The following is a 25,875-nucleotide window of genomic DNA, read 5'->3' as shown; positions in this document are numbered from 1 at the left end:
CGACCGACAGAACGTACCACGAAGCAGGGGAAATGATATGCGTGCGTGTGTTGAGTTTACCCTTGGCGTTTAGCCCTTTTATCCAACCGGGAAACTGGCGGGAGAGTTTCTTTGTCCCGGGTCACCAGGGACTACTAGCTGGTCGTTTCCCCGTTGCTAGTTAATTAACCCTCCGCTTGAATAGTCATGATCCATCCACGTACTGTATCGCTTTATTCTTTAACTAATAAAACTGTGTGTCTGTTGTTTTAGGTCAACCCGTTGCCGCGAAGTGCGTAAATACTTGCCAACACTACGATGAAACCTTACGACAATGGGACATTCGCGTCAAGACATTTCGTTACGGAATGGGAGGACAACGTCGTGTTCGATGCGGACGATCCGGATTTTTCCACCGGTGGCAATGCGGCCGCAGCAGCGACAAATGCTTTAATGCGGTCCGCCTCGCTTGCATCGTCCAATCTGACACGATCGGTCACTACCTACTACGGACTCAACTCGGCATCGGTTGTGTCGAATTTGAACCAGTTAATGAAGGGTAAGTCAAACAAGCTAGAGAAAATGTGTTAATCGACCCGAATGCATTAGTAATTTTTCAGTAATTACGTCCATAAGTCGCAAGCTTAGAATGTTATGTTGATCGTACCCGTTGATGCTAATTTTATTTCATATATTTAGTACCCTCCTCTGTTTACCAGCTTCCTTCCAAAAGAGGAACTAATTTAAGCTTTATCCAAACATTTGGGTACACACTCGGTACGAATTGTCGTAATCTAGTAGCGAACGAAATATTTATGCAATAATTTAGCAAACGCTTCTAATCGCTTCTGTTCCGGCATATAATCGAACCGTTAATTGTCAATCTAGGATCGTGTGTCTGTGTGTAGAGATCCGTTCCGGGAAAGTAAATAGATCATCTGGCAGTAAACAGCACAACTAGTGCGCGCTTCGTACGGAATGACGTCCTTTTTGCCTGTACAATAATTTGCTTACTGGCCCACTTCCCCGCCGGATTGGGAATGACGCAAAAAAAAAAAAAATCATGCAAAACTATCTAGTTCGTCAACCGGTCGTTGTCGTTGGTATCGTCGGGGCCACACAACAACATAGAAAAACTGGAGCAAATAATGTTTGCTGGGTTGTGGCCTGCGTCCTTCCTTGAACGGTTGTTTTTTTTTGTACTTCTTTCTTTCTTGTACGACTTTTCTTCGTCCGATTATGGTAAAGCTTTTATGGGATGTGTCTCGCGCGGTTTGACACTGGCGGTCCTGTTGATCGTACTCATTCTGCCCCGGTTCCTAATCAGGATCGTCAACAGATATAAGGAACTTGTTTTTGAAGATTTGCTGCTTTGGTCTCGCAGTTGTTATTTTGCTGGCCATATGAATAGCGAGTGCCATATATAATGTTGTGCTAATAATTCGCTGCACAAAAAAAAAAAACTTGCAAAATCGTACGATCGCTCATGTTGTGGACGGCAGTCGGATTTGCAGGGCATTTCGAAGTGTCGAAAAACACTTTTTCAAATATTTTCGTTCTATGTTGAACATTATTTGTTGTGGAATGTTCTCGATCTTTGCTTGCGTCAGAAGTCCTTGGTACAGCTCACGACGACAAAGCTTTCGTCTAGTAATCCAATATCGAAATCAACCTTTTTGGCGGGCGTATTCCTTCTCAACTAAAAACAACTTTGGGAAGAGTGAAAAAAATCTTCGGAATATCCTTTAGTAATGGCCACTATCCTTTAGTACTGGCAATTATAAACAACTGTTTTCATTTGTGAGTGTCTTAAAAATCTACTTCATTGAGGTCATTCCGGTCAATGAATTCCGGTCAAACAGATGAATGTTCTTATAATTGCATTTTTTTAATATTTACAATTGATTATGACGGTCCAATGCCGTATTGTCACATTTTTTTAATAGTCTCATTTATAATTAGTATATTAATTGTTCGATAAGTAATGGAAAGTATCCTTTATTTGGGAAAATTTTAATAATGATTGGAAAACATTTAGCAAAGTGCCAAATAAACCTTTGGGAAACCCCTGTATCGATTTGTTTTGGTTAACATATTTGAAAATTTGAGGAAAAGAAGAGTTGATATTTTAATTATTTGAAACAAGTCTCGTGATTTCTGTTTTAGTTTGCAATATAGTTTTACTCTTGTAAAAAATAGCACGACTCTTGTGTTTTGTGTCTAGTTGTTTGTTTGCTCTGGACCTATTGCTCACCCATCGAGGAGGAAACACCGGCGAGGCAGATGAAGAGAATGGCAAGGGGGAAGTGTAAACATAATCTAATCGTCAGGATGAAGGTTCGAGGCCGCACCGAGATGGCCCCATCGGACAGATGAAAAGGGGATGATGGGATCCCGTACTGTTGTGTTTATTCGCACATACGCCCTCTTCAATGGTGGACAGCGAAAAATTGATGGTGTTCGGTCGGTAACATGAGCATCCATGGATGGTACGAGCCTCCTTCCTGATTATGAAGATGGCACATTTCGCGGGCGCGTGTATGTATGTATGTATGTTTTTGGCTGTATTTTTCTTCCTCTTTGGAATGTTTTTTTTTCGCTGTGGAAGAGGTCAACCAAAAGGTTCTCGGCAGCACGTAAACAGCACCCGGCGTACCAACCTCGTGGGTGCTTTCAACGAAGGTGTCGTTTTTATTATTAACATCCCGTATCACACCACCTCCCCCAATCTTTCACGTGCCGTCTGTCTGTGTTTTGTGTGTGCAGTAGTTTTTTTTTCCTGCACTTTTTCATCTCGATCGTGACGCGCCGGCTGATGAAACTCTGCTGCTCGCGACTTTGCACAAGCGATGACGTCTTTCTGTGATATGATCTGTTTACGAATCGCACATAACCTACGTGTAAACTACGCCTTCTTCTTGTTGATGTAAAAGGAGTCGCGCACTTTGGAGGCAATTATCGATACCGAGTCCCACCGATTCACTTTCGAATGTTCACAGATGGACAGCAGAAATAGGGAGAGAAGGCTATTAAAAGAATCCTACGTTTTGTTCATTGCTCCTGCTTCCGTTCGATCCGTTGATAAGAGATATTGGCTTGATATTTTCATCAATCGAATGAATCACAATGACGCGTTGCTCGTTGCGCCGTGTCCCGTGATACCTGCTTCGGTGGATGGAGGTTATAAGGTTAGTGGAAAATTATGTTATCACTGTTCTACGATTGCGAAACGAAGGGACGGCGTTCGAGTGTCTTTTTATCAAGTTTTGATTAAAATTGTCTAAATCTTATCAGACGATATATGATAGGTGCACATGTAACACGCCAATTAGTGGATGCTTTAAGGATGATAATACGCAACAATTATGCGGTTGGACTGTGTTGCGCCAGAAACAGATGTGTTTTGCTTTACTAGAAGAATAACATGTTTTTGAGTTCCGGGTTTTTTCACCGCAATCTGCGCATTTTTTACGATTCCGGTATAGTTCCGGGACGTAAGGCGAAATAAAAAATAAAATTACGCGGTGACAACATGAAGTAAAATAAGGTTTTATTTACAAATTCTTATCACCAAGAATTTTGGAAACTGCTTATCTTTACAGAAATGGTATTTGCTTAAATTTTCCTGTTTACTATGTCCAAAATGTCCCAGTCGCAATAATAATGTTGAGAACCCTGTCTTAGATGAAATACTTGAATTTAAAATAATTTTGAATACCAAGAAATTGAAGAAGTGTGATTGTTGTGGGAATACCGTCGTTGTTAAATCCCCAGCGATTAACCAACCCACTAACAAACGATCAACGACACGGAAAATCACGTTTCATTAACATAGCTGTCGATGTGACCAAAAAAAAAAAGCCACCCCACCGCCTGGGTCGTTGGATCGGTGGCAAGTATTCAATAAATTCACATCAGCTAGTCAGTGGTTGACAGAAATTAGCATATAGTGGGATTTCTTAGTTTCACCGCAGCGGTCGATTGATCATCATCCCAAAACCAGTTTCGACGTGTCGAATTGGACGAATTCTTGGTCCGCGAATCATGCCACGCTGCTGGGGAAGGAGTTGGAGGAATTGCAAAACAAATCGTGCCATCATCACGTGACCGATCGTTCCGGGCACTGGCGGGAGGAGAAATCCTGGAACGTGGAACAGGTTCACTGCTCAGCAAACTCTGGAATTGGTAGGTGACAATGACAAGGGGATGGAATGCGGAAGGAACGCCGTTGGGGATGCACTGGCAAATGTGGCCTTGCCAAAGTACCTGTTGGTACCATTCGCCGTAAGTGACATTTGATGTTGAAGACGCAATGATGTGTGTGTCTCCGGATGTTTGTCGGTCGGCCGGGAAATTCCTTGCCCGCCGTTGCCGGTTCTTATCAAGATCCCCGTCCCCGTATGCGTACTCTATTGCGCCTAAAGACCTTCCGCAGTTTGTGCGATGTAAACAAAAGCGCGATCTCTTGGGCAAAACTTGATACTAACGGATGCGGCACGAAGCGGTTCTAACTGGTTCTTTGACCGGATCGGGTTTTGGCTAACCCCTCAATGTGTTTTGATGTTTTATATGCTGCATGCAATCACATATCACAAGCTCCGAGAGAGCATCATAACAGAAAGTTAATCTCGGTTGTGTTTACTGTATCGTGGGCTGTGGATTTTCCCGGTCAAAATAAAGTTTCGGAACCACTGCTACCGCCACTTGTTGATACCAGTGACGTCAATTTTAAATTCGAAAATTGCGTTGCTGATGCGTGGCATGGCTCTCAGGTTTTGGGAGACGACGACGACCAGCAACCTTCGACCGGGTCAATCTACATGTGTGACGTCGCATGCGTAAACATGCTAGTTATTGTCCCTACTTCGTCCGCTTCGGACACAGTCCCCTCGGCTGTATGGCAGGTGTTTGCATTCGGATTAGCCGCTGCGTGTTGTCTTTGTGTCTGTCTGTCTTGAGGCGAGGGTTCTGCAATAGGCGGCGAAGGTTGGTGTTTTGATGTGTGCTGTGCATTGACGAATTTTCAATTGATACTATGGGGCGTGCTTATGCTAAACGGAGGTAGTTGTGATGGCAATGCAGAGACCTTGGGCGTCTTTCTGCAATCACGGTGCTCCAGAGGATACTCGTTTTTGGGATTCCCGACCCATCCGGAGAAGGTTGTTCTCGTTTGAAGTTTCAAGAACGAGAGACAGGTATTTGAAACAACAAAACAAACAAATCGATCGATGCGATAATATCTCGATACTTCAGGTTTGATTTGATTTTGACTCGTGTCATAGTAATGAGAGCAGGTGGGCCTGTCTGTGTTTTTGTCTTGTTGGTCTCGTGCGGAAGTTTGCGCTTTGCTGCGGAGGATAGGAATTTTTGCGGGGACTTTTCCTAAACCAACAAGATGTGGAAATACTTGATTTCCGAAAGAAACGTTTGAAGGATTTCTGTGTCAAAACCTTCGGCAAGTTCGTTCATCTTGCTTGGTGCGTCCTCATTAGTATATGAACGAGAGTTACAGTGGAAGTGAGTCATCTCGCTTCCTAAACTAACCGTACGTGCGATAAATCCTACCTATCATTGTGTACATATTGATGGTGACCAATCTCTGTTTCTCGCCACGGGTAATGGGGGTCGCATGATTATATGGTCGTTGTAATGTCGCCATGAGGAATTAGCACCCGTGTAATGTGACTCTCTTAACGACTAGGCTGCTGTTCTTAGAAGGATGAGCTTTATAGCTGTTTAGTTGTTTGATGTAAAGTAGTTTCGTAGTAAACAACTCTTTCGTTTGGTTCAGATTCAGATCCGACGTACGATGATGACGAATTTGACGTTTGAATAATTAAAAGTGACATTTGTTTTATTAATGTAGACAACGTTGCTAGAAATGATGGTGTGTTGCTGTTGGGTGAAAGCCCCAGCATAATAGTGAAGAAGATTTTCGAATTTTTTGGCACCCAATTTTATGTTATTGCTTATCAGATCATTAACGTTAAGGGTTAACAAGCCTACCGTTAGTTGAACACAAACGGTAAGGGGTTTCGGATGTTTGTTTATTGGAAGAAATTTCTGTTTTCATTCTAATTCGCAAACCTTTGCAAAACAATCTTCCAAAGGAGCGATGGGAACAAAAAATTGTTTGCAAACAATATGGCGTGGCGGGTCAATCGTTCGCAACAAACGCTCCATCGTGGCCTGTAGCGTGCCACGAGACGCTAAGTTGCAGTTGCATCAGCTACCAATGCACCGCGGTGCCTGTTGTTGCGTTTGCGTGCTGATACCAGAGCAATCGCCATCGTCCGTAGTCGGTCCCCGATCCACGATCCCCAACTCTGATGGAACCATGAGCCCTAGCGATAGAGGCTACAAAAAACACACACAAAAGCAAGTAATGGCTGGCCTGGCGTGATTCGTCCATTCGCTCGTTCGTGAGATGCACCTCAACGCTGCATCTCTGGATTTGTCAAACATAATCTAAGATGGGCGTTGGTGGTGTTCCTCCTCGGTAGGCAATTATCTGCCAATCTTCACCATGTTTGACCGTAATGCCAACAGGTGTCTCAACAACACAGACCCGATGAAGCTCATCCCAATTCCATTGCGAACTGGTCCGAACAGGTTTGGGGTTGGAAAATTACTGTCTCCCCACGGCGAGGACTTTCGGGGTTTGGAAATTTCGTAGAAAGGACTAGAGTGAAGCTCATCACAAGTGGCCTGTTGTTGTCCACCATCATCACCAATATTCGAGAGATGGTTGTTGGTGGTGTGTGAAAAAATAAATGCTAAACAAATGGCCTGACCGAGGTGTGAGAACCGATGGCATACAGTACGGTTTAACGATCCAACACGGAAACGCGCCAGGGAGGGTGGGGTGGGATTGTGATAAATGATTTTTCGTGTGCCTAGCAACGGTGTGTGATTCGGTAACATGCAATGTTATTTTATTTGTTTATTTTATTTTTTGCCGTTGGCGGACTGCAACGCACACACATGCGCAAACACCAATCCTCCGAAGCGTGTGGGACCCGAGTGTGTGGACCAATTTTCCACCACCAACATCTTTATCGGCTCTTCTGCCATCTGTGTCCGCAAATGTTTCAATAAATATTTTAAATCGAATGCATTAGAGGCAAGCACCAGGCGGTCCAACGGTGTGATGGATGAGAACCAGTAGCTGGGGCTATATTATCAGATATCGGTGACAGTACCTAACCGACTCTTCTGATGATAGCATAGGGTATGCCTCTTCTTCATGTTATTCCCCTGCTAGCTGTTACCCAAAAGCGACCCCGCTTTTATATTTATCTGCTCGCGGATATCGCGCGGCAAACCACCAAAGACTGTGCGCGAGTACTGGTCTGTTGCAGTTTACAGCTGATTACTGTTAATCCCTCCTCTTGACACGAATATTATAATTGACCGTCAGCGGGGTTTTTGTGCCTTTTTTTTTTTGCTCGGGGACTTTTTGCCCACCCAAGACACTTTTCCGTGCAAAGTCCGAAAGGGTGATGATATTTTTTTGCTGCTATCGGCTAAAAGTTGAATCTCGCTGACGGTTCGCCTAGATAACATAGCTTAACGAGAAACGGGCCAAAAGTACTAAAAACAAAAAGGTGATTATAGTGGTCGTACGCTAAAAAGCGTGGGTGAGTTTGCATTTGCAGTGTCATTCATCGTTACAGGGTTGGAGTTTTTGCTTTGTCGTTTATTTTCGCTTGACTAGGGTTAAACCTCGCGTAGGACAATTTCTTTTCGCCTTGCTTGTGGAAAGGTTAGGATACTTTTTTTTTGTAAGGGCAAAAGGTTATCTCTGGGCTGGAGAAGGTTCGATATCGGTATCAGTCAAGGTTACACGGGGAGTTGTCATTAGATTTTGTGTTGAACATTGGTTTGTTCCTTTATTTACGTTTATTTTTCTCTAATTTTTTCTTGGAAGATCTAGTTTCCTGAACGGATCGGCCATTTAGAAGAAATTGTTTATCTTTTTCTTCACACTTAACTATTTTTTCTTTGTTTAAAAAAGCCCATCTGAACTTTGCGAAATTACTCGGACTTCTCTTTAAGGCATTGAGAGGCATTGGACTCTTCTGTTTTATCTACAAGTGAAATTAATTATCAAACAGTACTACAGTAATTCCGTGTATCTTTTCTCCTATCAACTTCGTTGTTAATAATTTTACATTAGAAAATTCAGAAGGCCCTTGCGAGTTTTTTTCAGAATTGTAATTCAAATATCAAGAATTAAAGCTCGCGCTAAAGCATCTTTAAGAAAGATAGTTGTTCAAGTAAGCTTCATCATTTTTATAGCTTTTCTTCAACCATTAGAATATGCACCGTAAGAAAAAATCAAAATCCACAAGAGAGGAGGATCAAAATCTCGAGATATTCCTTGAGAATGCTCTTCAAGACAATGCGAATTCCTGCCCGCATCCCGCTTCACATTTGATCTTCATGAATTACTAATCGAACGATCATCCACCATTGCGCCGTGTCGATTTCTAGGCATTCGTTTTTGCAACCGTCAAACGTCACAATAAACTCTCCCATCGGCGTCACGCCCCCAACACTCCTAGCAGTCACTGTCCCCAGGGCTCAATTATCGGTCACGTTTGAAAGAAATCGCTGCAAAGGCAAGGTTGGGATGGGTGATGGCAAGCACAAAAAAGTAACGCGTTAGTGTAACCTAAAGTGAACAAAACCAAGTTGAGAAGGAGGTTTTTCGTGCTGCTGCTGCTACTCTCCTCTTTGAAGTTTGCATGTGCATGCTCGTCGCTGACGGATACACAAGAACAATCGGCACGTTCATCGCCACTCGATGGTGGTGAGGGTAGCGAAGGCAAAATTCGACCCCCTCCTCCGACTCCATCTTTTGATGATGCCACGAATCATATCATCGTTAGAAGCATTGGCTGTTCAACCAACGAAAAAGGCTCCAAGGTGCAATTACTCGATCCGCTTGAAGGTTATTTAATGAATCTTCTCGGCTAAACCGGGTCCTGGTTATATAATTTCGCAATTACCTTCACACAACGCACAATGACCGGTTGAATTTGATTCCTCACGAAGGCCAATTGTATGCAAATCATAGAGGCGTTGTACTACGCCGAATACTACGCCATCTTCCTCGATCGACGTGAATCGTCCATCAACCGTGGATAAACATCTCGATTTGATATGACAGTTTTTCCTTTTCATCTTTATTCCGCTCGGTCCAGCTTCCGATAGAAAAGAGAGGAGATTTTTTAGATATTGCTGTTGATGGTTGTTGCACGCGTTTTGCATAATCCTCACGTTGGCTGTCACATGCGCGAAAAGGTTTTCTTTTTGATCCACGTGGGCCAACCAAGGCTCTACGCCTCCCCCAATCGATGTACGCCTTATTGTTCTGTCACAATTTCTACACGCAACGCCGCACACCATTTCGATGATCGACGTCGTCCCTATCGAAAGGTTTTTTTTTTCTACAGCCTTTCCTCGATCGATTTCGATCACGCCGCAATCGGGTGCTGGTGCTGCGCCATCGAACAGTGATCACGATTGATTCGCAGTAAATGGCGGATGGTTAAGAAACACACCGCACAACTGCCAACTGTGTCTTCTTTTCCATCCAGGATCGAGGCTCAACGAGCGTGAGGAGTGGGCCCCACCTGTTTTTGGGATGGATGGAGAAGTTCCAACCTCTTAAAGTCTAGCTCTTTCTTTTGCGCGTGATCGGCAGGAAACAAACAAGCTGCTTAAACCTTCTTCACCAGTTACCCTTTGTTTGAGCAGTTTGAAGCTACTCTTTCTCTTTCTGCACACTTTCTGAATATTGCTTATTGAATGTTGTGCCACAAAACGGCAGTTTTGGCTTTTAAGGCTTTGAGGTTGAACAACACACAGTCACACACGCACACACGTTTGGGGACGCAGCATTTGCGTCATTTGGGACGAATCTTGTCGACTGATCTGGAAGTTGTCACAGCCTCCATGTTATTTTTTTTTTGCGGTTCCTGGAATGTTTAGGTTACGGATTATGGCTTCTATTTATGAAAATGAAATAGTTGTTGATTTAGAGTTTTTTTACGTACTCATCATGGATAGTTTTTGAAGTTGTTTTGCGATTAAAAAGAATCAAATATTACTAGTCATGCTAGAGTTCAGGGCAGTCCGGTGGCATTCCCAGTAATGTGAGGACTGACTATTCAACTACGCGGTATCAGTTAGTCTAGTAAGGTATTAGAGGGCCACCGGCATGATCTACTAGAGGCCGCTAAGCCAAGAAGAAGAAGATAGGGTCTCAGAATCCTCTAGACTTAAAGATTCGCATCACGAAAGAATTAATCAATGAACAAATGAGTTACTTATGGCCACAGACATTTGAGTGCATTATCCAAATCTTCAACATGATCAGTTTAGTCACTCTAATTCTTTTAAATCCAAAAAAAAATTAGTATTGTGATATGTTCCTTTAACATACAGTCTCAAGGAACGTCAATCCATCGATTGAAGACTGTTGATTCATGTTAAACTAAACAGAGGGAATGTAGACGCCATACGGAATTTGTTTTGCGCCTACAAATTTCTTTGTACTCTCAGCCGTAGTTACACGTTTCCGGAATCAATTAAAACGGTATTATTGTTACGAACGGTCCCGACGTACACGGAATAACATCCGAATTCCTCGTAATACGTAGCACCCAGCTCCAGATGTCGGTCCGAGCATTCGGTCATCGGTAATATTAATTTCTCGCTATTTATTTACGCTTTCCATGCCGCAGGGCTAAAGAGCGCCGTTGATGCTTTCCCGCGAAACCTTGCCTCCGTGAAAATTCTTACCTACGAAACGGTTAACGACAGAGTTGGTGGGCGCGCTTAGGTTTTTTTTTTTGCTGCGGAAAGTGATGGTGCGAGTTAGCAGATGGCGGCAATTGCCACCACCTACACACACGGTACGACATAGATCGTGGGCAATAGTAGTACGTATGTGTATGTGTGTGTATTGTGTCCATCGTTTACTATCAACAATTGATTCAAGCACACGCGCCGCGCGTCCATCTAATCACCTTTGGGTGTCGTCGGGTTGGAATCATGCAATTGCGGCTGCTAGGCTTTGTATGGTATGAAGGAGACGCACGGTGGTGTGTGGCGAACGCTGGGACGGTAGTTCGTGCAAGAGAGTCTCCAAGCCCCGTTGGAGCGTGTCGGATGCATGCACGAGGATGAGCAGTAGCTCGCAACTCGTTTTGCTATAAATAATACACCAATTTGATGTGGTTTCCACTGGGCAGGTTCAAACGCCATTTTAAAACGGATGAGCTTAACTGATTCACCTTATCATTGATTTGCAGGATGAATAATGTGTGTGATTGCTTCGTGCACGTTTTTATGGTTCATTGTTATGGGAGGAGACTTATTTTTAAGTTCGAGAAACAGTTATAATCCGAGGTTAGAAGTTTACTTCTTGAAGAAGGCAGGGTTGGTCAGGTTCTCAGGAATCAACAAGCGCCACGCATAAGTCGGCCACAAGGACGAGCTATAGGCGACAGTAGCGCCGGTCTTCAGGACTCACTAAATGTTTATAGCAAAACTGTTCGGTTGAGTTAAACAACTCCCGCGGCCAGCTTTGCTGCGAAATATCTCCAATGGACCATTATTTGAGACTTGCGGATCTTGCTATGAACCAGGCAAACTCTGACAGGTATGTGCAATTGCTAACCTGATGAAAATGTCCGTTGGTCCTCCGTGAACTTTAGTTTGAAATTCTTATTCGTATGCCTTTCGTTTTTCATAATAAAATCACGATCAGCTGTCATTTAGGACAACAAATTTGAACAATAACATAAAACAAGCTACAAAATCTAGTCCGTAGTGTTTGGCCGCGAAATCATCACGGTCACATGATTCCGTTGTATGGCGTTGTCCACAAGTCGCCGGCGTACACACTCCCAGGCAACCCATGACGCACACAGGACGCGCACAAAACCACGGCCCGGTACGGCACACATCACGTCGCACATCATCTGACACCGCTGGGAACGGGTGGTCTTACCTCCACCCTCAACTACCGTAATGATGTAGAAGTATTTTTAAATAAATCGGCTCGCAGCACGACACCCCTCTCCGTGTCCGCAAGGGCTATTTTTACACCCTACCAAAAGACGATTGGCCGGCGAGAGTACTCTATGTGTCCGTCTATGTCCGTCACCGGCAAGGGCACAATATGTGCGAAAAAAAAAAAGAATTCCACATAAACACAGACGATATACATTAACGGGGTAGAAATAAAGACCTCTCCTCGTTCTTAATGATTTGCTGCGAAAAAAGGGGGGAAAACAATATACCTGTCCATCATCGCGATTGAGAACGCTGCGGAGAAAGTGTCTAGAGACCAAATGCCACACCGGACGGTGGAAAACAGGTGACGCCTACCTTATCCGGAAATGCGAAAAGCGTTCCCAATAGGTAATGTGCGAATGGAGAACTGGTGAGTGGCATTCATTCTCAGACGATGGAAAACTGCGGCATGACGCCCGCCTGTCCGCCAGCCAGTTGCATTTTTCTGTGCTATTATTAGCGGCGGCAGTGAGTTATTTGCGAGGCGGTTGAGTGAATGGGTAGGATGTCATTCCAGCTCTAAGATAGCACCAAGATAGATCGCCATGTGAAATTCTAAAATGCATTGTGATGCGAATTGTTGTGTGTTATTACTTCACAGACACGGAGAGTTTGTGCTGACGTAGAATGGCCAGAATTTATTCCTTTGCGTCGTTGCTGCACGTTTTACGTGTTACGTAAAACCATACCGCGAGCATAGAGTCTTGGTATATTACTACTAATCAATTCGTTACGATTTACATTCATATTGCATACATTGAGGCGTTAGTAGTACGATGCACGTAAATTGTAATGTGTTCTTACTCCCATTTTAGAGCAAAACTTGTACATTAATCTTCTAATTTTATTGCACAAAACAAAAAAACCTGGTACGCGTTTACGTTCGACCGCTCGACCATCTGTTCCCGGAAAGCTTGAGCTCGAAATACATTCTCTCCCGTTTCGATGCCGCTTTTGGTGCGACGCCGAAGCTATCGGTGATTGATTGACATTTAATGTTTGTGTCGCGCCAAACAACACTACACAGATGCCCGAAGGCGTCGGACAGTAAACCAGAGGGTTTGTGAGTTGATTTGAAAGTGTGCACCATGCAGGCATTAGCTGCGCGACTAAGCTCGCTCGTTGTAGTTGTCGCCAGAGCACCGGTGTTGTGCTTTAAGCATCCTCATTCCGAGCCGCCGGCTCCATGCAAGATTTATGGAGCTCAGGTGCATGGGAAGGTTTAATTTGCACTCGATAGTGTGCCTTTCAGGTTCGGCTAGGGTACTAGCAAAGAAAGTGCTTCTAGTGATCTTACCTATGTGTCTGGGGGAGGTGCGTGTCGCTGGTCGCTCTTATGCGAAATCGTTTCTTCTTTATAGTTTGTTCGGTTGTAAATGTGTAACTCTCCTGCGCGAAAGACTCACACACGCACGCACGCAAGCATTTGCGTTCCCAGCGGCATTTTTACATCATCCCATCTGCAGCTGGAGCACTGCAGTTTCCTTATTGACCGTTCACTACGATTTACCCACTCAGCCGGTGCGGAGAATTGTGTAGGAAGACTAGACGAACGAAGTACCTACCGAGTCAGTGAAGTACCGAACACTTAATTCTTGCCCCCGACAAAGCCTCCGACGCGTTCCAGAGCATAGCAATCAACGGGCGGGCGTTCGATTCCCCATTCGCTTCCCGTGTTTTATGGGGATTTTAGTGAAGCCTTGTGAGATTAACACAGCCGAGAGCAACTTTGTATGAAGCCGGGGGAGTATGGGGTTCCTTCTTGGGTTGGGTAACGCGGTTTGAGATTATCCAGGGTTGCGAGTAGTTGTGCAATCGTTGCATAAGAACTGCATACTTAAATCATGCCTGTTTGATAGTTGTTCAATACTTTTTTATGATTAGATGATATTATGAGCGTTTCTCTCCAGAGCATAAGATAGGATAAAGCATGCGTCTGATGGAACTGACATTTGACCCGTGTAAAGTAACGGAAAGCTTTTAGCAGGTACTTAATACTCTCAATGCTAAACAGCGATAAGACGTTACAACACGTCAACGCTAGTCAATTAAAACGCTCAATACACCGTCGCGTCATTCACGTGCCACAGGTTCAATCAGGCTCGATGCAAGTGCAAGAGCAACGATCCTCACACATTTACCAGGAATGTTGCAGATGATGATCATTACGGATGTAACAACCTGGCCGAGAGTGGTGGTGCTGCAGCAATTTGCTCAGTACTATCACGCGCCCATCGGATGATCATCTATCTTCTAACCCGTTCGCTTTGACTTGGGATTATGGAATATTTCGGGATTCACAACCTCACTCACTAGAGTGGTGTTGACAGCAAAACTACAGTAATTGAGGGGCTTGTGCGAGTTCTCGCCGGGTAGCTCTAATTAGTGGCCTAGTAATAATGTTTATTGTCTGGTGTTCGTTGGCGTTGCATCACCGGACAGCACGCTAACAATTACTGTCATCGGAAGTACGCTGGGAAGGAACACACAATATATGCGACGCACGGCGATATATTGAAGTCGTAACTTCAAGACAATGAACTTCAAGAATTCTATTTTTTCTTGATGCGACAGCAGGTGAGTTGTTGAGTAATCGGAGCTGTCACATTTAGGAGAAGAGCTTCAACCCAATCTTTCGACTTAATTGAATCCGATTTTATTTCCACCCGATTTGAGGAAGAAAACCACCGCTGCTGATGAGGTAACTCCACTATCGGACGAGCGCTGATGCAAGCTATCGGAGGATGGAAGTTCGTTTCAGGCCGACGAATAAATGTTTAATTCGAACGACAATACGATAGCACACACACACACCACATACGGTTATGTGTACAGACTTTCCGGTGGGTCAACTACGGCTCCAAAATTATAATAGCCAAAGGAAGGAAGGAACTGGCCGATTGATGAAAGTGGGTATGAAAGTGACAGTGTGTGGCGATGTTCAATTGACCGTTGCTAGATCTACACACAACACCTCAAGTAGCTGTAAAGGATATCGAGGCTGTTCGAACACGTCATTGCGTTTATGAGATGTGTGCGTTTTTGAGGGGGACATGGTAGAGCGATCTCTGAAAATACAACACCTGTCGATGGCGATACGTTGATTGCCTTGTATTTTATTTGTGTTTCCTACATGTACTTGCCCTTTTCGTAACAATCTCACCATTGCGCAGATGTACGTCTTGCTACAATACCCAGGTATTCCTATTCACGTGATCTTAGTCTGTGATTGTTCCTTGCCGACTTGCTGAACGACTAATCGAAAAATGCTGTAGTAGTTTTATTTGGCACCATATTGATCCGGTCTCTGTATGATGGGAGTTAATTTGTAGGGGAAAATAAAAAATGGAACCGTACCGTAACGTACAAATGGTTTCAATTTCATTCATTCGAAACGATCCTCTTGGCGCGTCCGCTAGAAAATCGCGCGACGGCGCCGTCTGGGAACGGCATTAACAGCTGCCAACACGAATGGGCGACGATTGCGGCTAGGAATGTTGTGGCCAGCGCCGAGAATCCGCCAATTCTACCGACATAATAGAAGCGTCATCTAATTGTCTTATAATGAGCCAGCTAGGGATCGGACTATCGGACGGAGTCGGTGAAAGTGATTAGGCCGACCGCAACGAATATTGCGCGTAAATTTAATGCCTCCCGATTCGTGATCGTCGCGTGGCGTACGTGTCAGGGTCGTCGTCAGTTGTACTAATTGTTGCTGTAGGTCCAGTTAGGCTAGAAAGGTGTGGGAAAGTTCGCACCGTGTCTGGTATTTTGTTACAATCCGGTGTTGGAAGACGGGCCCTTCTGACTTCCTGGAATACTGCGTCCAGACAGGCAATACGATACAAAAACGGTGCGCCACGAGCATCTATCCGCTCTATCACAAGAGAGAGAGAGGAAGCCTAGTTCCTGACCAGTGAAAATCCAGTCAAAACAAAGCTGAATTTGATAACTGGCTGGTAGGCAAACCAAACACACACATTCCTCTTGAGATGTGTGTGGAACTACTGTTCAGTGCACCGCGTGCAAGGGTCGTGTCTCGCTCTCTCGTACCAACAGCGCACCGCCGGATGATCAAGTGACAGCGGCATTGGCACCAGGGGTGTGTGTTGAATCATTTCGTGCTGCGTGGCCTCGTTTCATTTTCCAGCCAGCGCACGCTCTACCGCTCGGATTGCGCGGTATTATGGTCCCGGGAGATCATGAACCGTCCGCCAGCTGTGTGCGGCGGAAGGTCGCGGCGACGCGGAAAGGTGAACTCTGATTACGCGCGATGATACTGATGAACTGTGAATGTGACATTTGTTCTCAGCGTGTGGAGATCTGAATTTCTGGCTTTACGGTTATGGGCGTTTTTGGAGAGGGAAATAAAATCGGCAACACGCGCAGTAAGTAGCATGACTTGTTCGAGACCGTTTGTAATGAAAAAACTATTTTAATTTTCTTTCTTAATGGTCCCTACGATCTGACGAGAAAAAAGGAAAGATTTTTGCCTAAACAAACGGGACAACCATTTAATAATGCGACATTGCTGCCAACAGCTGCAATCGACAGGGATTAAATATCTCTCTCTCTCGTACTGCTTTAGCCGCTGAGCTTGAGATGTATAAAAATTGTTCAAAAATAATGCACACGTGCTACCGAAACCCATGTTGCCACGGTGCAGCTTACACATGATAGTGTTTTTGCCTTTGTCTCTCCACACATCGCGAAAAATCAACAAACCTCCCCTTCAGGGGTGAGTTTTCGTGAGGGGGTTAATTCTTCGTCCGCAACAACGAAAAGAAAAAAACCTTCCACGCGAACCACACGACCTCCCTTGAGGTTTTCTGTACGTGTGTCTGTGCGGAGTATACATGGCGCATTTATTTAACAGGATGAAACGGAAGGTCGACGTATCCACGTGTGCACGGGTCCGCCAGTCCCCAATGCGTGCGTGTGCCTGATGCATTCGTGTGTGGAAGATGGTCGTTTTTTGCAGCTTTTCACGCAAGGCGACTGTTTCGGTGTGGAAAATTAATTTCTCCATCCTACAATTGGTTGGTGCGCGACTACTTTCTAGCTTCTTCCGCAGGTTAGTGCTTTCGCCTCGCACCAAGATTCGAACAGCTTGAAGGGGATCGTTCGTTGAACCTAGAGCCGAGCGAGGTTCATTTGGTGAGGCTTCAAAATTGCTAAAACACCGTGCAAAACCAATAATTGGAATACAAAAAAAAGCAGGCTGTTGCGTTGCCAGAGTGACAGTTGGGCATTTCCTTTCTCGTTTTCCGACTCTTCAAAAGGGGTGTGTCGCTATGCTCTTGTTTTGCAGCTACTCTGTTAAAAAAATCCTTCATATCTAAATCCAAAAACAATGCGTTGTCTGTCTGTCAACAGCGATTACAGGCAAAATTTCCCGATCCGATCGATGTCAAGTGGCTGGGTGACAGAGGGATAATCCCGGGTATTTACTACAATATTGTCGTTCGCTCACCAGGTGCTGGAGATGATACACACTGAAGAGGGACGATTATTTGTTTATTTATTTAGCATTGTCGCATACATTTTGCCCTTAAAAGCATTTTATGCTCTCAGTCTCAGTTATATAAAAGGAAACCCCTGATCGTATGATCATATGCGAATCACACATACAAACACACACACGAGCGCGCGCTTGTGCCCTTATGTGTGTAGAAATAATGTTGCTTTGATAGCACAATTTGTTGAATCTTTCGATCGGTCGATCGGTCGATGGATCGCATCACATCGTAACGTATTGATCGTCTCTGCTAGCTGCGCATTTTACACGCGTCAACAGACGGCCTCGCCTTCAACGGTACGCCGTTGCCTTCCATCTGTCAGTACGAACCGAAAATTCGTACGGTTTTGCATCCAAAACAAACATTGACCCGGCACGTCGAACGTAAAACCGTTTGAATGTGTGTCTCCGTGTGTGTTTAAAATAGTGACGGAACGTCCCACGAGCCGGATGAAGAAGCGTCATTACACCTTCTGGGGTCGACTACGATGATGTGTGGTGAGTTGAGTGCTCTTGATGGGTTGGCACCTACCAAGCACGCCCTGCATGCGTCACCGATTCTATCACCCGAGCCCTTGTCACTTTGTCGCCATCCCTAATTGTGTCTAACACCACTCACAATCACACAATTCTGCCTCGGAGAGAATACTTCCGCTGTTACGGATGGGGTCGCTACCATTATCAGCATGATAGGAGCTACACAACGCAGGCTTGCATTTAGGTAATTTCGGCCAGTCAGAACGGTATCGATTTTCTCAGGAATTTCGTGATCCATGGAATGTTTGCTGGAGTTGAAATTGTTTCTTTTTTTTTTTTTTATTCATAAGGGACGGCCAGGCCGTATTGCTTGAGTTTAAATTGTTAAGTGTTGGGCATTTAGTGTTTAGTACATTAAACACATGCTGAGACTTTGCTGGTAGCATTAGTACCTTAGTAGGATTCTGATACTTCATGAATACTGCGATCTGCTAGTATGCGATCTGATATCACCAGAAGACCTCCAAGAATCCTCAAAACCTTACAAAGATTAGGATTTAGTACTGTGATTAAGTACCTCAGTGTACCAAAGCGTAAAAGAATATCATTTGTAATTAAAAACATTGACGATTTCCGATCGGAAATCCACTTTCTTTTTTTTTTTTTTGCTGAGCGCATTATGGCCTACAACAATCCAAGTTCACAAGGTCATCGATGTGACAGAGAGCATTATTCTTTCAATCGTAAGAAATCGAAATCATTGATAGTAGCAGAAAACCTGGCTCCGAAAAAGCTATTACTCATTGAGCTGCCAAACAAAACTCTAATGAATGGAGTTTTGATCTTACGATCACGATCGATGTCCTTATTTATCGCCTTACGGGCGTACTTTCTACCGTACGCGCTTTCCAGCGTGCACCCACTTCTTCCCTACCAACGGTCGACAAGGGTGAATCCGAGTATTTTTCACCAACCCCGCTTGGGTTTCCCCACCCGCGAGAGATACACACCGCAAAACGGACTGCTTGCCACTACTAATGTACTCGTGAACGGCGCCGGTACACTCTTGCCAGTGTGTGTGTGTGCGGTTTCATACGTTTATCTCTTTTCGGCGTACAATCGTACATCGCCTTGTTTCTTTATGTGGCTTTTTTGTTGTATTATTTCAAGCGCCAAGCCTCCCCTAAAGCCGCTCGCTGAGGGTTGAGAAAACAGGGTGGTTTGCAAATGGAGGGTGTTGTTTTGAGCGGAAGCGAAGAGAGGATGTCTCTGTGTGTCGTTCGCACGCGATACGGTGTGGTGTGTGTGTGTGTGTGTGAGCCTGGCCGTCCGTCTGTCCGTTTGAGCTCGCGCGTCGAATTCGTTTCTAGTTTATAAATACGATGGTTCGGTTGGAGCCGATCGTCAGTCGTCGTTCGTTTGTTCATCCGTACGGTGAAGGAAAGTTTCTAAAAACCTCGCGCCAAGCGCAGCAACCTTTGAGTCGTTTCACAAGAAAAGCAGAAAAAACCCACCCCAGTTCAAACCCGTGGCGTGAGTTTGGAGTACGCGTTTGTGTCGTTACTAATTACAAAGCGTGTGTTAAAATAAAAGTGCCTTGTGAGCTATTGCAAAAAGCAACAAAAAAAGCCTTAAAACGTTTGCGTGAACATATCGTCTGATTTTGAGTACAAAAATCAAAGTGTATTTTCTGTTGCGAATCTTCAAAGCTTCTGGAGAGAAAGAGAAAAGGAGCATTCAAAAGTACAGTTAAAAGAGTTTTGTGAACCAAGAAAGCATAAACATTTGGATCCCTTTCTTGCCAGCATCAAGACCCTAACGTCAGCTACATCATCAGCATCTTCATCGCCGCAGTAGCTCTGTCGTCGAGCGGAATTTTGTTTTGAAATGTAAGTTGAGCAAGATGCAGACAGCAGCAGCTAGTGAGGCCTTGTGGGGAAAGTGAAGCAATTGACGCAAATGGATGGGCGGATGCAGCCGATTCTGCAATTTTGTTATTTTGTTTTCGAGGGTGAATGGAATAGAGATGAGAGAGAGAGAGAGAGATATAGAGAGAGAAAAGAATTGGGGAAAGTTTGTTGCGAGCGGACGATCGTGTTCACATAGGTCAATGCCGCACATTAGTAGGCGCGTTCTTGTACTGTCGCCAACCATAAACTAGTGTCCTCATAGTGAAAAATGCCTTCTGAAAAACCTTCTGATTGTCTGTACTTGAATTGTGGTGGGGAAAGCCTGTTAGTTCATCACGATACAAATTCCTTGAGGACACTTCTAAGTAGCACAGAAAGTACTTCATAGTCAGTGGGGTGGTTCATCCCTGATCGCGATCATTGTACATCGTAAGTAACAAACCGCAATCAATAATTGTGGAACTCTCTCCCCACACACACATACACAAACTCCGATATCCCGCCCAAATCCGGTGGCCAACCGACCGTATCCGATCGATGGCGGATCATACCGATGCAAGCTTGTCCGATCGAGAGCGCCCGGGAAACATTTCAATCAGTGGCAATTTAACCGACCCAGTCGCAGCGGACGATGGCGCCTCGACCACCGTTTTGTACAGCGGTACGGCACACAGTACGCGGTAGAAGGTGTGTTTGAGTTTATATTGCGGAGGATAATTGAGTTTCAACCAGTTGACACTGGCCCGTACCAGGGCAGTCGCGTTTGATTGACGAATTCAGTGTTCGCAAAACCTTGCAAACTGCCGAATGACGTCGAAGTGTCATCGGCGTGGGTATGGGGCCCTCCCAGACGGGAGGATCCAGGATGATTCTAGAGAGGTGTCCTATCCTTGACACTATTATCAAGGGCGTTTCTTTGGATTGGCTTTTTTTTGGTGGGTAAATTGAAGTGCGTCGTTGAAAAGAAAAACGGCAGGAATCAAGGACAGATTTTGGCCGTTTTTTTTTACTGACATCGAACAAACTTTGTCCAGCTTTTCGAAACAAAGGGACGGCTACGAAATGACTGTTTGTTTCTTATCCCGATGAAAGGGGATAAACTTTTACACTGTTTAGTCACGATGTCTGCTAGCTGCCCGAAAACTTTGTGGCCAGTAAATTATTGTATTTTAATTATAAGACCACCAGTCGATTCGTGTTTGTGTGCAAGAATGCAGTTGTGAAATCTTTGTCTGCGGTCTTACTTTTTTTTTTTTTGAACGAATTTTCGGCACGAAAAGCCGTTGCGCTTTCCATCGAGTTTGCGTTCGGCGGTGGTCGCTTTTTATAAATAGCAGCTACATTCGAAACGATACTTTCACTGGCAAATTGCAAGACAAAAAAGAAAACGGAGAATCGTGAGCGCATTAGCTTCGAAGGGGATGAAATTAGTTTGCTGCAAATTTTGCACCAAATTATATATCTCCGCTTCTTCTTCTGCGTGTTAACGTTTGGGCCATTAATTGAAACCTTTCAGCACGCTTTCGAAGATCGAGGGAGGATAGATTGTCGAAAGGAAGATAAATTTATGTAACGCTCTCGAGACGAGCCCCCTTTTTTCGTGAAGCAATTTGGCGCATATTCAAACACACACGGCGGTGTAGAAATAATGAAATCAATCCATCCATCGGCAGCCCTTCAAAGGGTAGGGAGTGTCTGTATGTCACCAAAGGAAATGTGGGTCACCAGCTTAAAGTTAGAAAAATGAAGATCTCGATCGCGATCCTCCTAGAAATGGACGATATGAATGCAACTGTGTTGCTATTGCTCGGTGGTTCATCATGAAACGAACTGATGATTATGCGCCATCCTTGTGTGTGCAACAAGGCCACGGCGTCACGATGATGATGAGCCACCAAGCCGTGCTTGGAGAAATCTACAATTTCGAAGTGACATCCGCAATTTTTTGGTGAATCGAATGCGACATTTCCCTTACTACACACACACACAGCACACAACCTAAAGGCCATAGTCGAACGGGGGAAAAATGGTGTCACTGTACCACCAGTGGGGGGCTTTTGTTGTGTTTTTTTTTGTTATTGAATGAAATGGATGAAAACCCCAAACATCGAACTCCATCGGTTGCGGAATATCGTGTCTTGAGGTGTATGTGAGTGTTTCGGTACGCAACAAGGAAACGCGTCGCGAACAATCCACCAAGAAGCCTCAGAGCTGTGGTTAAAAGGTGTTAGATGGCCCGCACGCTGACTTGCCTGCGAGGAAGGCAACAGCAACACCACACTGCCCTTGAACCATCGGCTGTACGACCCACTTTCCGCTTGGTGTGAGGTGGTGTGTGGCCTGTGCTAGTTACAGCAACCACCCTAATACCACCACCAAGTTAATATCGAGCTCGATTAAGATATGGGTTTCACGAAGAATTTGCAGGGTTGCTTCATCCGAAAAGGGCCTCCAATATCCGGGAAGATATCTTGAGCGGAAATCGGGTGGTAAAGAGAGAAGGTCATCGTGCCATCAGTGCGCAGGAGGAACTAAATTGCGTAATATTGCGTCCAACTCTACCACTAATCAACTTCTGGAAAGAACGATCGGTCAAGCGAACCGAACACCTACGGAAAAGACGAGCGATGAGAGCAAGGGAGAGAGTCAGGAGTCGCGAGTAGACGGACTGCAATTTACTACTAGCAGCCGCTTGTTACAGCTAGTTGTGTGTGCTAGATGTGTGTAGTTCCAGTGACCGCCCGCTCACCAAACTAAGTGGGAATGACAAATATTTAACCACGGAACTACTACGGACCGCGTGATACACCTTAATCGAATTCAATCACGACCATTCTCTCCGAGACTTGCTGTGGAAGCTTCACGTGCCTTGGTGGTGATCTTGCTCGAGCGAAGATCTCCTAGAACAAGCGAGAATTGATAAGCGGGATCGCTTCCGAAATTGGATGATGTAATGCTCTAGAGCTATAGAGCTTATAGGAGGGTCATTTCGGTTTATCTCGCGCTTGTACTTTTTGCCCTAGTGACATAGACACAGGCACTTGATGATGATGATGATGATGATGATGATGGGTTGTTGGAGTTTCCCCAGTGGAGAGTTTACAGGGTCAAACGATTAAAGGACTGAGCTTTGGGGCGAGACCGAGTACGATGAGTTCTGCACCCTTAAAAGTGGTGTGTTATCGATTGGGAGGAACATTGGGGACACTGTGTTAGTCATTTTACTAGTACGAGCACACTCAGTATGATGCTATCCAACAAGCCACGCGCTTTACTCGGAAGCCATCGAAGGAAGGGCGCGTGTGTGTGGATCGTGTGCTTGTCCGACCGGATATCCATATGGAAGAGGGATGGAATGTCACGCTTGCAAAAGCTTCCAGCGTGACTAATCCTCCCACTTCCCGTAGTGATATGACATCAGCATACGTCTAGACGCGACATATTTTCCAATATTTCAAACCAGGCAGGCAGGGGATATCACCCAGAGTACGATAAAGCGCAACGTTGATCTGGGGAGTTTTAATCCATTATTAATAGTAGCTTTTTCTCTCGCCTTTTTTTGCAGTATCTTCAAGTGCGAAGCTATCAGCAACCAGCAACAGCAACAGTATGTCGGTAGCCAGCGTACAAGCACCCCATCTGGCGGATTTGTGCAGCTCACTGAGGTAAGACATTTTTGCCGGAATTTCCCATAACTTAAGCAAAAACAACAACACAGTGACATTCATTTACTTCAGTGTTCAGTGGGACGCATGCCACGAATTACTTACATTCCATCACGACGACGTCCCTTTTGTTCGGTTGGATAAGTGGTCGGTTTATTTTTAGCAGCAGGCAAGTTGTGCTCATCATCTCTTGCTAATCTCGGCTAGGCATTAGCCGACCGGGCGTTGCTCTGGTGCTGGCAACAAGTGGCAGTTTAGCAATGTTTGGGATGGGTGAGCTATATGGAAATGGGGTGTTTAATTTTAGCACCAATTTCCACACGGCTCTCTTTTGGTGGAGGAGGCTTCTTTTCATTCATAAATTCTCTTCTTGCTGGAAGGAGACATGCGACAATAACGCTGGCAATCATCTGGAGAAGATAATGTGTTGACGAGGATCATAATTGTATCAGACGCTTAAAATAGCTTCCAGGTGTGGCGTCTCGTAGCTTTTAAAAGTTCCATTGGGACTCGGCCCTCTCCCCTCAAAAATCTGTGACGTAGTTTTGTCTTCATCCAGCGATGAAGGCGAGGTTTGTTTGCTTGTTGATGTGAGATGCGTCGTACAAGTCGATCACAAACCGCGTAGTAAGAATGAATCGTCAATTCACTACTCATCCCGACGCGTCATGTGATGCTGTGACCATTTACGCAAGTTTGTCTATACAATGTGTTTTACTTTTGCTCACTCTCTCTCTCTTTCTCTCTGTCTCTCCTTTGTTTACAGCCGCACCAGCCTGAGCATGTCGTCGTCATTGTCGGATCTGGTCGGCAGCCCATCGCTCGGTGCCGTGTTCGACTTCCACTCGTCGGACGCCGTGCTAACGATTGAGGAACTGCGCGAGCAGCTTGGCTCATGCTACACTTGTGGCGTGTCCTGGACCGAGGATCAGGTGTCGCTCGATTGTACCGAGTGCGGTGGTTACAGTCTCGAACGCCCATGCCTTATCTGTGAAGGCATCTGCGGTCAGCTGTGGAAGCGTGATTTCACCATGGTAGGTGTTACTACTCCGCACTGTTCAACGGTTGGAAGGCGTACTAACACGTGGTTTTTCAACCATTTTTTTCCTTCCCATTGCTACAACAGAGCCACGCCTGCGGTAAATCACGCTGGCAGGGTGTGTGCACCAAGTTCCCGGCCCAGATGATTCAGCTCCAGTCGTCGGCACCGCTTAGCAGTTGTGCCAGCTTCGGTAGCCATCATCAGCTTGCGACCGGTTGTGCTGCTGCCGCCAACAATGGATCGAACAGCACCGCCAGCCAGCAGCATTTCCTGCAGCAAGAGCTATGCGCCCGACTCGAGAAGCTTTCCGCGAATGCACATTCGTAAGGCAACAACAGCATGGGCAGCAGTTCCGGATGGTCACGCAAACACACACAAACACATCTGGAAACCGTTTTTTGTAGGCTTTTTTGTTTTAGATGTTAAAGGAAGTAGGGAAATAGTAACGGCCATCCAGTTTAAAGCGTATGAAGAAGCAATCTGCCCTCGTAGCTGTTGGATGTGTTCCGCATTCAATGAGGGGGTGTTGCATGATGCTTAACGTACATATGAGATCCTACCGATATTGATTATCACCCGAAAGGAGGGTTGTAGGAAACCGCATTTGAGCTTGTATACTCGGTGTGTATACTGCTTTTCGAAGATTTCCTCCCAAGAAGGCCCTTTTTGGGACGTTTTGCAAGATTTCATCATTAGTCAATAGGAGTTTTCTTTGTCTATCCTCAAAATTAATGTTATTTTCAAACCACCACCTCCGCGGTAATCTAAATCATGTGATAGAATTCGCTCAATGAATGATATAATCATTGATGCAAGCAACAGAACCAGCTGAAAACAAAAAGTGAGGAAACTTCTATCAACTAACTCCTACAAAAATGTCATAGGGTCGTTACTAGGTCGTAGCGTTAATGGAAAGAGAAGATGTTTTTCTGTGAAAAACATGAAATTTATTAAATATTGCTTAGATTAAGAAATAAAACTGTTAGTTTGTAATGGAGATAGAGAGAGAAAGAGAAAAAGAGTGAGCGCCGAGGGCTTTTATGAAACGGAGGCACCACTAGTAGAAAGAATTCTCTTTGGAATTGATTCCACACAACCAAATTGGCACTGCAGCTGCATCAGATATCTCGGAAACAAGAAAAGAGAGAAGAAGAAGGTTAAATTTGATATTAAATCGCGCGTAAATTCAACCCC

The 25,875-nt window shown here is 44.9% G+C and overlaps 1 protein-coding gene across 2 annotated transcripts; it reads left to right on the top strand.

Moving 5' to 3' along the window:
• Nucleotides 1-297: 297 nt before the first annotated feature.
• On the top strand, nucleotides 298-25,039 carry LOC126565181 (protein pinocchio). Of its 2 annotated transcripts, none has more exons than XM_050222328.1 (4): nucleotides 298-538; nucleotides 23,540-23,639; nucleotides 24,406-24,673; nucleotides 24,766-25,039. In XM_050222328.1, exons 1-4 carry the CDS (start codon nucleotides 298-300, stop codon nucleotides 25,006-25,008), a joined length of 852 nt encoding a protein of 283 aa, XP_050078285.1. In that variant the 3' UTR covers nucleotides 25,009-25,039. The 2 variants fall into 2 exon arrangements, with proteins under 2 accessions (XP_050078285.1, XP_050078287.1); XM_050222330.1 differs by lacking the exon at nucleotides 298-538 and adding an exon at nucleotides 19,900-19,953.
• The last annotated feature ends 836 nt before the right edge of the window (nucleotides 25,040-25,875 follow it).

Source organism: Anopheles maculipalpis, chromosome 3RL (assembly GCF_943734695.1).
Source record: "Anopheles maculipalpis chromosome 3RL, idAnoMacuDA_375_x, whole genome shotgun sequence".
Lineage (NCBI taxonomy): Eukaryota > Metazoa > Arthropoda > Insecta > Diptera > Culicidae > Anopheles > Anopheles maculipalpis.
Note: the sequence above shows the minus strand (reverse complement) of the source record. Positions and strands in the feature narration are given on the sequence as shown.